The sequence below is a fragment of the Triticum dicoccoides genome, chromosome 7B (assembly GCF_002162155.2).
Source record: "Triticum dicoccoides isolate Atlit2015 ecotype Zavitan chromosome 7B, WEW_v2.0, whole genome shotgun sequence".
Taxonomy (NCBI): Eukaryota; Viridiplantae; Streptophyta; class Magnoliopsida; order Poales; family Poaceae; genus Triticum; species Triticum dicoccoides.
In genome coordinates this window covers 6966562-6982044 of record NC_041393.1, presented here as the reverse complement: position 1 = coordinate 6982044, position 15483 = coordinate 6966562, and the positions used below count along the sequence as shown (strand labels likewise).

Here is a 15483-nt window from a genome sequence, read left to right as displayed (position 1 = left end):
ACCAATAGCGGAACCTGGATGCTCATATTGGCTCCCACATATTCTACGAAGATCTTTATCGGTCAGACCGCATAACAACATACATTGTTCCCTTTGTCATCGGTATGTTACTTGCCCGAGATTCGATCGTCGGTATCTCAATACCTAGTTCAATCTCGTTACCGGCAAGTCTCTTTACTCGTTCCGTAATACATCATCTCACAACTAACTCATTAGTTGTAATGCTTGCAAGGCTTAAGTGATGTGTATTACCGAGAGGGCCCAGAGATACCTCTCCGACAATCGGAGTGACAAAACCTAATCTCGAAATACGCCAACCCAACATGTACCTTTGGAGACACCTGTAGTACTCCTTTATAATCACCCAGTTACGTTGTGACGTTTGATAGCACCCAAAGTGTTCCTCCGATAAACGGGAGTTGCATAATCTCATAGTTACAGGAACATGTATAAGTCATGAAGAAAGCAGTAGCAACATACTAAACGATCAAGTGCTAAGGCTAACGGAATGGGTCAAGTCAATCACATCATTCTCCTAATGATGTGATCCCGTTAATCAAATGACAACTCTTTTGTCCATGGCTAGGAAACTTAACCATCTTTGATTCACGAACTAGTCAAGTAGAGGCATACTAGTGACACTATGTTTTGTCTATGTATTCACACATGTATTATGTTTCCGGCTAATACAATTCTAGCATGAGTAATAAACATTTATCATGATATAAGGAAATAAATAATAACTTTATTATTGCCTCTAGGGCATATTTCCTTCAGTCTCCCACTTGCACTAGAGTCAATAATCTAGTTCACATCATCATGTGATTTAACACCAATATTCATATCTGTATATGATTAACACCCATAGTTCACATCGTTATGTGACCAACACCCAAAGGGTTTACTAGAGTCAACAATCTAGTTCACATTGCTATGTGATTAACACCCAAAGAGTACTAAGGTATGATCATGTTTTGCTCGTGAGAGAAGTTTAGTCAACAGGTCTGTCACATACAGAGCCGTATGTATTTTGCAAATATTCTATGTCTACAATGCTCTGCACGGAGCTACTCTAGCTAATTGCTCCCACTTTCAATATGTATCCAGATTGCGACTTAGAGTCTTCTGGATCAGTGAAAAAGTTTGCACCGATGTAACTTTTACGACGAACTCTTTTATCACCTCCATAATCGAGAAACATCTCCTTAGTCCTCACTAAGGATATTCTTGACCGCTGTCCAGTGATCTACTATTAGATCAAAATTGTATTCCTTTGCCAAACTCAGAGCTAGGTATACAATAAGTCTGGTTCACAGCATAGCATACTTTATAGAACCTATGACTGAGGCATAGGGAATGATTTTTCATTCTCTTTCTATCTTCTTCCGTGGTTGGGCTTTGAGTCTTACTCAATTTCACACCTTGCAGCACAGGCAAGAACTCTTTCTTTGACTGTTCCATTTTGAACTACTTCAAAAAATTTATCAAGGTATGTACTCATTGAAAAACTTATCAAGCGTCTTGATCTATCTATATAGATCTTGATGCTCAATGTGTAAGCAGCTTCACCGAGGTCTTTCTTTGAAAAACTTCTTTCAAACACTCCTTTATGCTTTCCAGAAAATTCTACATCATTTCCAATTAATAATATGTCATTCACATATACTTATCAGAAATGTTGTAGTGCTCCCACTCACTTTCTTGTAAATACAGGTCTTTCCAAAAGTCCGTATAAAACCATATGCTTTGATCAACTCATCAAAGCGTATATTCCAACTCCGAGATGCTTGCACTAGTCCATTGATGGATTGCTGGAGCTTGCACACTTTGTTAGCATCTTTAGGATTGACAAAAACTTTCTGGTTGCATCATATACAACTCTTCTTTAATAAATCCATTAAGGAATGCAGTTTTGACATCCATTTGCCAGATTTCATAAAATGTGGCAATTGCTAACATGACTCAGACAGACTTAAGCTTCGATACGAGTGAGAAAATCTCATCATATTCAATACCTTGAACTTGTTGAAAACCTTTCGCAACAAGTCAAGCTTAGTAGATAGTAACACTACTATCAGTGTCCATCTTCCTCTTGAAGATCCATTTATTTAACATGGCTTGCTGATCATCGAGCAAGTCAATCAAAGTCCATACTTTGTTCTCATACATGGATCATATCTCAGATTTTATGGCCTCAAGTCATTTCGTGGAATCTGGGCTCATCATTGCTTCCTCATAGTTCGTAGGTTCATCATGGTCTAGTAACATGACTTCTAGAACATGATTACCGTACCACCTTGGTGCGGATCTAACTCTGGAAGACCTACGAGGTTTGGTAGCAACTTGATCTGAAGTTTCATGATCATCATCATTAACTTCCTCACTAATTGTTGTAGGAATCACTGGAACTGATTTCTGTGATGAACTACTTTCCAATAAGGGAGAAGGTACAATTACCTCATCAAGTTCTACTTTCCTCCCACTCACTTCTTTCAAGAGAAACATCTTCTCTAGAATGGATCCATCTTAGCAACGAATAACTTGCCTTCGGATCTGTGATAGAAGGTGTACCCAATAGTTACCTTTGGGTATTCTATGACGACGCACTTCTCCGATTTGGGTTCGAACTTATCAGGTTGAAAACCTTTTTCATATAAGCATCGCAACTCCAAGCTTTAAGAAACGACAGCTTAGGTTTACTGCTAAACCATAGTTCATACGGTGTCGTCTCAACGGATTTAGATGGTGCACTATTAAACGTGAATGCAGCTGTCTCTAATGCATAACCCCAAAACGATAGTGGTAAACCGATAAAAGACATCATAGATCGCACCATATCTAGTAAAGTACGATTACGACGTTCGGACACACCATTACATTGTGGTGTTCCATATGGCGTGAGTTGCGAAACTATTTCACATTGTTTCAAATGAAGACCAAACTCATAACTCAAATATTCGTCTCCACGATCAGATCGTAGAAACTTTATTTTTCTTGTTACGATGATTTTTCCACTTCACTCTGAAATTCTTTGAACTTTTCAACTATTTCAGACTTATGTTTCATCAAGTAGATATACCCATATCTTCTCAAATCATCTGTGAAGGTTAGAAAATAATGATACTTGCCACGAGCCTTAATACTCATCGGATCGCATACATCGGTATGTATTATTTCCAATAAGTCAGTAGCTCATTCCATTGTTCCAGAGAACGGAGTTTTAGTCATCTTGCCCAAAAGGCACGGTTCGCAAGCATCAAATGATTCATAACCAAGTGATTCTGAAAATCCATCTTTATGGAGTTTCTTCATGCGCTTTACACCGATATGACCCAAACGGCAGTGCCACAAAAAAGTTGCACTATCATTATTAACTTTGCATCTTTTGGCATCAATATTATGAATATGTGTATCACTACGATCGAGATCCAACAAACTATTTTCATTGGGTGTATGACCATCGAAGGTTTTATTCATGTAAATAGAACAACAATTATTCTTTGACTTTAAATGAATAACCGTATCGCAATAAACATGATCAAACCACATTCATGTTCAACGCAAATGCCAAATAACATTTATTTAGGTTTAACACTAATCCCGAAAGTATAGGGAGTGTGCGATGATGATCATATCAGTCTTGGAACCACTTCCAACACACATCGTCACTTCACCCTCAACTAGTTTCTGTTTATTCTGTAACTCCTGTTTCGAGTTACTAATCTTAGCAACCGAACAAGTATCAAATACTCAGGGGTTACTATAAACACTAGTAAGGTACACATCAATAACCTGTATATCAAATATACCCTTGTTCAGTTTGCCATCCTTCTTATCCACCAAATATTCAGGGTATTTCCGTTTCCAGTGACCATTTCCTTTGCAGTGTAAGCACTCAGTTTCAGGATTTGGTTCAGCTTTGGGCTTCTTCGTGGGAGTGACAGCTTGCTTGTCATTCTAGTTGAAGTTCCCTTTCTTTCCCTTTGCCCTTTTCTTGAAACTAGTGGTCTTGTCAATCATCAACACTTGATGCTCTTTTCTTGATTTCTACCTTCGTCGATTTCAGCATCACGAAGAGCTCGGGAATCGTTTTCGTCATCCCTTGCATTATAGTTCATCACGAAGTTCCAGTAACTTGGTAATGGTGACTAGAGAACTCTGCCAATCACTATCTTATCTGGAAGATTAACTTCCACTTGATTCAAGCGATTGTAGTACTCAGACAATCTAAGTACTTGCTCACTAGTTGAGCAATTCTCCTCCATCTTTTAGGCGAAGTATTTGTCAAAGGTCTCATACCTCTTGACACGGGCATGAGTCTGAAATACCAATTTCATCTCTTGAAACATCTTATATGTTCCACGACGTTTCAAAAACGTTTTGTAGTCCCGGTTCTAAGTCATAAAGCATGGTGCACAAAACTATCAAGTAGTCATCATATTGAGCTAGCCAAACGTTTATAACGTCTGTACCTGCTCCTGCAATAGGTCTGTCACCTAGCGGTGCATCAAGGACATAATTCTTCTGTGCAGCAATGAGGATAAACCTCAGATCACGGACCAAGTCCGCATCATTGCTACTAACATTTTTCAACACAATTTTCTCTAGGAACATATCAAAATAAACATAGGGAAGCAACAACGCGAGCTATTGATCTACAACATAATTTGCAAAATACTACCAGGACTAAGTTCATGATAAATTTAAGTTCAATTAATCATATTACTTAAGAACTCCCACTTAGATAGATATCCCTCTAATCCTCTAAGTGATTACGTGATCCATATCAACTACACCATGTCCGATCATCACGTGAGATGGAGTAGTTTCAACGGTGAACATTAGTATGTTGATCATATCTACTATATGATTCACGCTCGACCTTTCAGTCTCCGTGTTCCGAGGCCATATCTGTTATATGCTAGGCTCGTCAAGTTTAACCTGAGTATTCCGCGTGTGCAACTGTTTTGCACCCGTTGTATTTGAACGTAGAGCCTATCACACCCGATCATCACGTGGTGTCTCAGCACGAAGAACTTTCGCAACGGTGCATACTCAGGGAGAACACTTCTTGATAATTTAGTGAGAGATCATCTTAAAATGCTACCGTCAATCAAAGCAAGATAAGATGCATAAAGGATAAACATCACATGCAATCAATATAAGTGATATGATATGGCCATCATCATCTTGTGCTTGTTATCTCCATCTTTGAAGCACCGTCGTGATCACCATCGTCACCGGCGCGACACCTTGATCTCCATCGTAGCATCGTTGTCGTTACGCCATCTATTGCTTCTACGACTATCACTACCGTTTAGTGATAAAGTAAAGCAATTACAGGGCGTTTGCATTTCATACAATAAAGCGACAACCATATGGCTCCTGCCAGTTGCCGATAACTTCGGTTACAAAACATGGTCATCTCATACAATAAAATATAGCATCACGTCTTGACCATATCACATCATAACATGCCCTGCAAAAACAAGTTAGACGTCCTCTACTTTGTTGTTACAAATTTTACGTGGCTGCTACGGGCTTTAGCAAGAACCGTTCTTACCTACGCATCAAAACCACAACGATAGTTCGTCAAGTTAATGCTGTTTTAACCTTCGCAAGGACCGGGCGTAGCCACACTCGATTCAGCTAAAGTGAGAGAGACAGACACCCGCCAGTCACCTTTAAGCATGAGTGCTCGTAACGGTGAAACCAGTCTCGCGTAAGCGTACGCGTAATGTCGGTCCGGGCCGCTTCATCTCACAATACCGCTGAGCCAAAGTATGACATGCTGGTAAGTAGTATGACTTGTATCGCCCACAACTCACTTGTGTTCTACTCGTGCATATGACATCTACGCATAAAACCAGGCTCGGATGCCACTGTTGGGGAACGTAGTAATTTTAAAAAAATTCCTACGCACACGCAAGATCATGGTGATGCATAGCAACGAGAGGGGAGAGTGTTGTCCACGTACCCTCGTAGACCGAAAGCAGAAGCGTTAGCACAACGCGGTTGATGTAGTCGTACGTCTTCACGGCCCGACCGATCAAGCACCGAAACTATGGCACCTCCGAGTTCTAGCACACGTTCAGCTCGATGACGTCCATCGAACTCCGATCCAGCCGAGTGTCGAGGGAGAGTTCCGCCAGCACGACGGCATGGTGACGATCTTGATGTTCTACCGTCGCAGGGCTTCGCCTAAGCACCACTACGATATTGTCGAGGTGGACTATGGTGGAGGGGGGCACCGCACACGGCTAAGAGATCCAAGGGATCAATTGTTGTGTCTTTGGTGCTAGCCCTACCCCTCTATTTATATGTTGAGCCCCGGGGTCGAAACTTGGAGCAAAAGCCTCCTCAAAGTCGGTTTTGCCAGAAAGGCAAGAGTCCCACTCGGACTCCAGGACCAAACGCCACAATCCTTGGCGTCTGGCCCAGACGCCATGGGCCTCGGCATCTGGCCCAGGGCCAGACGCCAGGGTCTCCGGCGTTTGGCCTCCTGGCCTCCGCAAAACTCCTTTTGCACCGACCTAAAGCCTCATGGGCTTGCCCCCTTGGCCTAACCATATCATCCAATATATGAATCTTTATGTCTCGACCATTTCGAGACTCCTCGTCATGTCCCCGATCTCATCTGGGACTCCGAACTCCTTCGGTACATCAAAACATGTAAACTCATAATACAACTGTCATCGAAACCTTAAGCGTGCGGACCCTACGGGTTCGAGAACAATGTAGACATGACCGAAACACGTTTCCGGTCAATAACCAATAGCGGAACCTGGATGCTCATATTGGCTCCCACATATTCTACGAAGATCTTTATCGGTCAGACCGCATAACAACATACATTGTTCCCTTTGTCATCGGTATGTTACTTGCCCGAGATTCGATCGTCGGTATCTCAATACCTAGTTCAATCTCGTTACCGGCAAGTCTCTTTACTCGTTCCGTAATACATCATCTCACAACTAACTCATTAGTTGTAATGCTTGCAAGGCTTAAGTGATGTGTATTACCGAGAGGGCCCAGAGATACCTCTCCGACAATCGGAGTGACAAAACCTAATCTCGAAATACGCCAACCCAACATGTACCTTTGGAGACACCTGTAGTACTCCTTTATAATCACCCAGTTACGTTGTGACGTTTGATAGCACCCAAAGTGTTCCTCCGATAAACGGGAGTTGCATAATCTCATAGTTACAGGAACATGTATAAGTCATGAAGAAAGCAGTAGCAACATACTAAACGATCAAGTGCTAAGGCTAACGGAATGGGTCAAGTCAATCACATCATTCTCCTAATGATGTGATCCCGTTAATCAAATGACAACTCTTTTGTCCATGGCTAGGAAACTTAACCATCTTTGATTCACGAGCTAGTCAAGTAGAGGCATACTAGTGACACTATGTTTTGTCTATGTATTCACACATGTATTATGTTTCCTGTTAATACAATTCTAGCATGAATAATAAACATTTATCATGATACAAGGAAATAAATAATAACTTTATTATTGCCTCTAGGGCATATTTCCTTCAACCTCCATGAAGCCCTTGTCAGTTCTCACCCCACTGGTGATGATGTCACACATCTTGTCAAGATGGGCGTGGACAAGAAAGACTTCCATTTCATCTTGTTTCCTTCCTAGCTCCCATATACTAATAGGTGTTGGGAAACCCAAACCACGGAAACCCGAGCCACAAACAAACTGCGATGCGTCCTACCCCTATAAATAGTATAGACGCATCCGCCCGCACATCAAACGACCACGTGCGGACACAAGGTGGAAAAACACACACCAGTCAGCGCCGACATCGTCGAGAAGGCGCCCTCGACCGCACCACACCCATCATCACACCGGTGGCGATGCGCAGTCCCCAACCGCTACCATCATCACCACAACCATATCCATTTCACGGATCTATACACACTACAACGCAATTAGGGATGGGCTGTAGCTCTCTTTTCTAGGGTTAGGGATGCACATAGGTAGGCATGATGAGCTTCTTTTCTCTGGAGAAGGTTGATGCCCCATCCCATTTCCCATCCCACTTGGAGTAAAAAAGCCGTCTTCCCATAGTAGCCGGCCACTCCCACTCGCAACTCGCACGCGCGCTGCCAGCCATCTCCTCCCTCCCCCACCCGTAGGCCGGCACGGCAGCCCCATCCCATCCCGAGCCCAGAAACTGAAGGAGAGAGAGAGGGGAGCTACCACACCACCTAAACAAACAAGAGGCGGAAAGCGACCAAATCTCGCGAGCGAAATCCACCGCACGGGCTCTCCCCTCCCCTCCCCGCACCCCCCACGCGCGCGATCCGGGCGGAGATGGACGCCGGCGGGGCGCAGCCGCCGGACGCGGAGATGGCGGAGGCCGGCGCCGCGGCGGCGGCCGCGGCGGGGTCGGCGCCGGGCGGCGCGATGGACAACATCCAGGCCACGCTCACCCACGGCGGGAGGTTCATCCAGTACAACATCTTCGGCAACATCTTCGAGGTCACGGCCAAGTACAAGCCCCCCATCCTCCCCATCGGCAAGGGCGCCTACGGCATCGTCTGGTACGCCCCCTTCCCCTTTCTTTCCCCTCCATCCCCATCTCCGGCCGGCTGACCGACTCACTGACCCCCGGCGCGTGGCAGCTCCGCGCTCAACTCCGAGACCGGGGAGCAGGTGGCCATCAAGAAGATCGCCAACGCCTTCGACAACAAGATCGACGCCAAGCGCACGCTGCGGGAGATCAAGCTGCTCCGCCACATGGACCACGAGAATGTAAGTCCCCGATCCGCCCCTCCCTCCATTTTTTTCCTCTCTCGGAGAATCTCCTTGAATGCTCCTTGTGCTGGTTGGTTGCATTGAATGGAACGGCAGGTGGATGGGTTCGGTTAGGTTTTAGCCGCTGAATGATTGGATTCGCCGACAGACAGCTCCGTGGCCGGCTGCCTACTCCGGGGCCGGCTTTTCCTTCCTCATTTGCGCGAGAGCTTCAGGAATAGCAATCGTAGGCGCGCCTTTAAAGAACCCACCAACCTTTTGGGATGCGATTCATTGTGTTCTTCCTCGGCACACCTGGAGCAGCAGCACTTGGTGATGCCCTCACTCCTACTGCTAGATTCTGCTGATGTCAAAAGCTGCCTCAGGACCAATCTATCTGCCTGTGTCCCTTTTGCTGCCTAGCTCCTCCGAATCCAGTGTGTGTGTGTGTGGTGGAAGTGAATGCGCAGTTCCTAGGCTAGGGGGGCTACTACTGTTTGAAAGTTCTTATTAGGATGTTGGACTTGGATCTTTCTAATGTCCTGTGATAACTAAACTAAGTAAGAGAAGGAACCTACATCTGAGTTAGCCATCTTGGGTCTTTTCATTCATGTGCCTTCTGTAAAAAGCTTTGGTGTTCTTCTTGTAATATAAATGACTCATGTTTTGGCGCGTATTTGAGAAGAAAAAAAGCATTTTGAAATGACCGCTGTGCTAGGAGTAGACTAGAGATGGATAGTATCTTGACAGCCCGCCTTGGGCACCACAGCATATGCTCTGAGATCTGCGGAGTTGAAGTTTAGATGACGATAAGTACTCTGCTAGCAATAAGTGCATGAAGAGATTTCTCATGAGGTATTGAGGTCTATGCACAAATGGGACCCCTTCCGCTTTCTATTCTTTGTTTCATCAAGCATTGTTGTTTGCAGATTGTGTATTCTCGTGGAAGGTTTTCAGAATGAAACTGGTTTTGGGCTAGTATCCTACGTAAGCTAAGGGTTTCACATTTTAATGCTCCACTGAAATAGTCAAACTTCTTTGGGAGTTTGACCGTCGAACAATTTTGACTGTTAGTACTGAAACGTCGGATTTGGCAAGGTCTGATTAGTAACAGAAATGCTTGTCGACACGTGCTTTATACACTGTCAGCTGTAAACGTATCACCTGCTGTATCTACCAGCCACTATAAAGGCATAATTTTTCTGTTATGAGATCCTGTACTTTGTTTTTTTCTTTTGGTGGTGCGAACGAGCATTCCTGACAAGAGGTATCTGAGACAGTGGTTGGTGGCTGGCAGAAAAGCTGAAATGGGCAGCGTGGCAGCACCAGTGCGCGGCTCAATAGCTAACTTTTATGAACGGACAGAGCAACAGCCACATTACCTTGCCAGGAAGCAAATTGGACTTTCCAGTGGGCTTAAGGCCTGGTGATAGAACCATAGCACAGGAGAAAACATCCTGACCATAGAGGAAAACAATGCACAGGACCACTAATGGCACACATTTGCCTTTATAGTAGCTATATGGCAGGTGATGCGGCTCCCTGTCACCTATTTATGTCCAAAACTTTCCATAACTGTGATGCTGTCTTATTCATTCTTATTCTCCATGTGAACCCCCCAAAAGGGTGAGACATAATAATAAAGCCATAAAGATTTGGAGATCCTGTATTCCTGTAGCTATATTAGAACCCTTAGATTATGCAAGGGAAAAGCCTCTTTTTTTGCTGACACGAATTTTGTTCTCCCTCCAGGTCCCAAAGGCACAGAAAATTACATTTGCATTTCTTCAAAAAAGGGAACAATTTTGTAGATATACCTTTAGTCCTGTACAAAAGTATGTGTACAAAAATGCATACCTTTGCACAAGTTTTTGCTTGTACACATAATATTGCACAATGTACATCAAAATTTCCCCTCTCTTTTGGAAAATTGCAAATGCATTTTTTCACCAGGGAACATATGCAGCTAGAAATTGCCTGTTGTTTACTTCCGAAGCCAAGTAATATTCAGCTTACCGCAACTAATTTGGTTGATGCACTTGTTTTATCTATGCTAGCTACCTACTTATATCTTGTATCTTGTTTGTTGTATTCTACACATACGTACTTTAACTCTTAGGCCTCCTTTGGTTAGTAGGAATATTGTAGGAATTCTATAGGATAGGATTTTCAAAGCACAAAATTCCTTCGGAGCCCTTCCGTTTGTAGGAATGGATTCCTCCTATTCGTATGTAGGATAGGAACCAATCCTTAACATTTCAAAGGAAAAGACTCAATGGAAAAATTCCTATCCTATGCATCAAATGACATCTCTTTCCCTATAGGAATTGAGATACATTTCATCTCACTTCCTATGATTTTCCTATTCCTATGATATTCCTATTCCTATAGTTGTGCTCGCATATCCATGCTCTAAGCAGCAACAACTGGTCATATCCATTCTTTAAGCAGTAAGAACTGGTCAGAACTTCCTATAATGCTCATGTGCTATGTGGAACATATGCAGCTGGTATAGTGCTGCCTTGTGTTCAAGTTAGTCACAAGGGTTTTGAAGATGGTTTACAATGGAACATAAGAACATAGGGCACAAACAAATAAAAAATGGAAATCTCCAGAATTGTTTTGTTCTGACTCCCATACCAAGTATTTATGCCTTCGGCTGCTTTGAAATTTTGAATGTGTAATATTTGTGGTATTTGCACTGCTACGAAAGGCAGTTGGAAATGTGCAAAGGTTACACCCTTCACTCTTCAAACAAGCAAAATAAATAAATAAATTAGGTTGTCATCACCACCACTTGCATCTTTGAATCATATTTCATATGGTGCTGTCAGAAGTACTACCAGCTGCAGATTCTCAATAATCATTATTCATTTGCCTCATTTTCTGGACATCGTAATTCTATTATCTTTTTGGTGAAAATTAATAAAATATTGCTATGATTGTGCTAATAATATGATGTCAATTTACTTATGTTGTGCTGTTGTTGTAGAGTACTGTATCTTCAAAAACATGTTTAACCTAAAACAGAAGTCAACACCTCATCAAAGTGTCATTGGGTTCATCTCAGCTCTAACAAATGTTGGGTTTGTAGTGTCCAAAAACAAGTTTGAAATGGAAATTCCACTTGGTAGAAGTTTCCACACAACTTGGTTCAGCTGTAACCGTAGCCAACATAAGTTAAGTGAAGTGTATGTGTTCATCAGCTTTCCATGACTTGTTGATTATTTCAATGCATTCAAGATGAAAGATAAAGTTGAATCGAGCCATCGAAAGAACTTACAGATATGCCAGCTGCAACCATAGCAAACATAAGTTAAATGACAGTGTATGCGTTCTTCAGCTTTCCATGACCTGTTGACTATTTCAATTCATTCAAGATGAAAGATAGAGCTGACTCAATCCATCGAAAGAAAGTACAGATATGTCAAATGCAAGATGTAAAAACTAAACATTATCTCAGGCATGTGGAAAAAACTGAACCATAATTATTGCCTTTTTGGAAAGAAAAATAAATCAAGTATCGATTAATGCTACAAAATATGTTGCTTACCTGAGTCCGTTTCTATGCAGATTGTTGCAATAAGGGATATTATACCTCCTGCACAGAGGACTGCATTCAATGATGTCTATATTGCATATGAATTGATGGACACCGATCTGCATCAAATTATTCGCTCAAATCAAGCTTTATCGGAGGAGCACTGCCAGGTACTTATAAGTTATCTTGGTATAAAAGCAAAACCTTCTCATTCCCGCTTTGTAGGACAAGTTAGCTTATCTAATTATGTTATTGTTTGGCTATAGAAATTCTTGTCTCCTGTATCTCACTTCATCTGATTCCTCGAGTACATTATACTGTTAATTCTCTGTTTCATTTTATTTTTTGCCTCAGCCTCATACATACCTCTGCCAGATATTAGTATTCTGGGAGTTAATGAGTAATAACTATAAGTCTTGCGACCTTTCTTATTTTTCTGGTCGGTCTGAATCATCTTGCTACTTTGCTAGTCTAGGTCTACGTGCTCTAAATAAGTTTGCCTGATGTATGTTATAAACATTGATGTTAGTGGTGGAATTATTGGGGTATGTTTGATGACTGTCTGTTATGTTTTGCTTCTTTGTAATACAATGGAAATTGGATCCGTGCTTCGACATAGGTGAACTGTAATATTGAGAAGTACCTTACTGTATCACACCTCTTAGAAATGATACAATATATTTAGAAGCTTCCATATATCAATGCACCTCTGAACATTTGGTCGAGCAAAGGGAGCAGTTGAACAAGTTCATCATGTATAGCACATGAGAGCTGACATATTAGCATACAGCTTAATGCTAGTAAATCCTTTTTCTATTCTTTGTCAAACACACCCATGCATCGTCATTGCTAATGGATGATTCCCTAAATAGAAGTGCTTTCTCGATATCAGAGTTGTCTCTTTTGTTAACAATACCATGTTTAGCTGATACTAAATCATGTTCTACTTCCCCAAATACCATTGGATAATCCTTGGTGGAAAAGTTCCATGGAAAACTGTTTGCTATAGTATGCCCATGTTGTCAGCGCCTACTCGGGTTTCTAGCATAAAAAAGGTTGACGCTAAGTCATACATGAGAAATCAGTGGATTTCTGGAATGGTCACCTATTTCTCTTCTGTTGATCTTGTTCTTTCCAGTTTCTTTTCAATCTGCAAATTTCTGTCTTGTTCTGAGAAATTGTCCTTAATCTGATATGGATGTTTTTTGTAATTGTTCCTTTTTTGTGCAGTATTTCCTTTATCAGATCCTTCGTGGCTTGAAGTATATACATTCAGCAAATGTTCTCCACCGAGACTTGAAGCCTAGCAATCTTCTATTGAATGCAAACTGTGACCTAAAAATTTGTGATTTTGGACTTGCTCGTACCACCTCAGAAACTGATTTTATGACTGAGTATGTTGTGACAAGATGGTACAGGGCACCAGAGCTTCTGTTGAACTCCTCTGAATATACTGCAGCAATTGATGTGTGGTCTGTGGGCTGTATATTTATGGAACTGATGGATCGGAAACCTTTGTTTCCGGGAAGGGACCATGTCCATCAGCTACGCCTACTAATGGAGGTTAGAAAGTACCCTATGAACTTCTTTTACATCGAATTTAAATCATATTGTGTGATCCTGTTTTAGCATAATAGAGGTATTTAAGCACTTTCTGGTATATATAATAAGTACTTTTCTGGTGCACATTAATTCATTTTCAATTCCCTTGTGGTATTTCCTCGCTGCAGCTCATTGGAACACCAAATGAGGCCGATTTGGATTTTGTAAATGAAAACGCAAGAAGATATATCCGCCAACTTCCCCGTCATGCAAGGCAATCATTATCTGAGAAGTTTCCACATGTTCACCCTTCAGCAATTGACTTGGTTGAAAAGATGCTGACTTTCGATCCTAGACAGAGAATAACAGGCAAGTTTTGGCATGTGTTCTAGTGATTTAACCGTCCGCATCCATCTGCTGGGATTTACTGTTGCTACAAGATTGACGATCTTATGTTCCAAACAGCAAGATAAAAATAGCCGTCCTTTTTTTGTATCATGAATAGTTTAATTTAGAACTTGCTCCATTTGTTAAATATTAGTAACTGGAATCTCATCTGGGTATGCCATCCTAGTGTTTCGTTCTATATATCATTAGCTAACATCAGTTCCTCCATTCAAATGAAAAAAAAGTAATTAAATTGGGCTGGATTTACAGCCCAAGTGGGTAGGAACGCGTCCATACTCTCTGTAGGTATGCAAAGGTCATTAGTTTGAAGTGGGAATGCTAAAGTAATCATTGTTGCCTGTTGGGTGGTGTTTCTATTGTTGACAATCCATAGTTTTGACTGCAAAATATCTGTCTCCAAGATTCATCCTTTATTTTTTTGGTCAGTTATTGATCGATAGTTACTGATTGTTCCTTTATTTTTTGGTCAGTTGAAGGTGCACTTGCGCATCCTTACTTGGCATCGCTGCATGACATAAGTGATGAGCCAGTCTGCACGATGCCCTTCAGCTTTGACTTCGAGCAGCATGCGTTGTCGGAAGAACAAATGAAGGATCTAATCCACCAAGAGGGCATCGCGTTCAACCCTGATTACCAGTAGCTGGAGTTACTTTGATCGGCTTCATTCATATGGAAAGTTTTCGGTCCTCCTGCCGCCATAAAATGTTGCTAGCTGTAAATAATTGCCTCACCCGGAGAATCAAAAGGAGATGGGGTGTTAAGGGTAGATGACGAGCTGTAGTGGTCAAATTTCCGCGTAGCCTATGGATTCTTGTGCTTGTGTATGTTGTTTTATGTGGAATTTTTTTCCTTCTGCTTAAAGATGTTTCAGCGTTTTCCGTAAGATGCGATAGTCCGTGAACGATGGCTGCCTAATTTCTGTGGCCGTCATGAGATTTTTACATTGTGGTCGATTATGGATTATGTAATGTTGTCCTGGTTAATGAACTCTGATTGACTGTGATTGGACTATTGTGTTTGAATGTGGACTGACTGGTTTAGTGTTTGATGTTTGAAGCTGTGGCCCTATTTCAGAGTTGTGGCCCTGTGCGCCGTATCTGCCTAATGAAAAACCGAGAGGGAGAGCTGGTGAGTTATATCATTATATCGTTGGCTGTTGTGGCCAAGAAATGATGTAGAATTCTTATGTTTTAGTCACTAGTTATGCACCAGTTATTTCCAGCAGAACGTCAACA

General features: G+C 42.0%; 1 protein-coding gene across 1 annotated transcript; it reads left to right on the top strand.

Moving 5' to 3' along the window:
- The first annotated feature begins 8149 nt into the window (after positions 1 to 8149).
- LOC119336355 (mitogen-activated protein kinase 1-like) lies at positions 8150 to 15259 on the top strand. The gene is made up of 6 exons (XM_037608359.1): positions 8150 to 8564; positions 8646 to 8775; positions 12331 to 12468; positions 13529 to 13861; positions 14029 to 14209; positions 14719 to 15259. Exons 1-6 carry the CDS (start codon positions 8335 to 8337, stop codon positions 14886 to 14888), a joined length of 1182 nt encoding a protein of 393 aa, XP_037464256.1. The 5' UTR covers positions 8150 to 8334; the 3' UTR covers positions 14889 to 15259.
- The last annotated feature ends 224 nt before the right edge of the window (positions 15260 to 15483 follow it).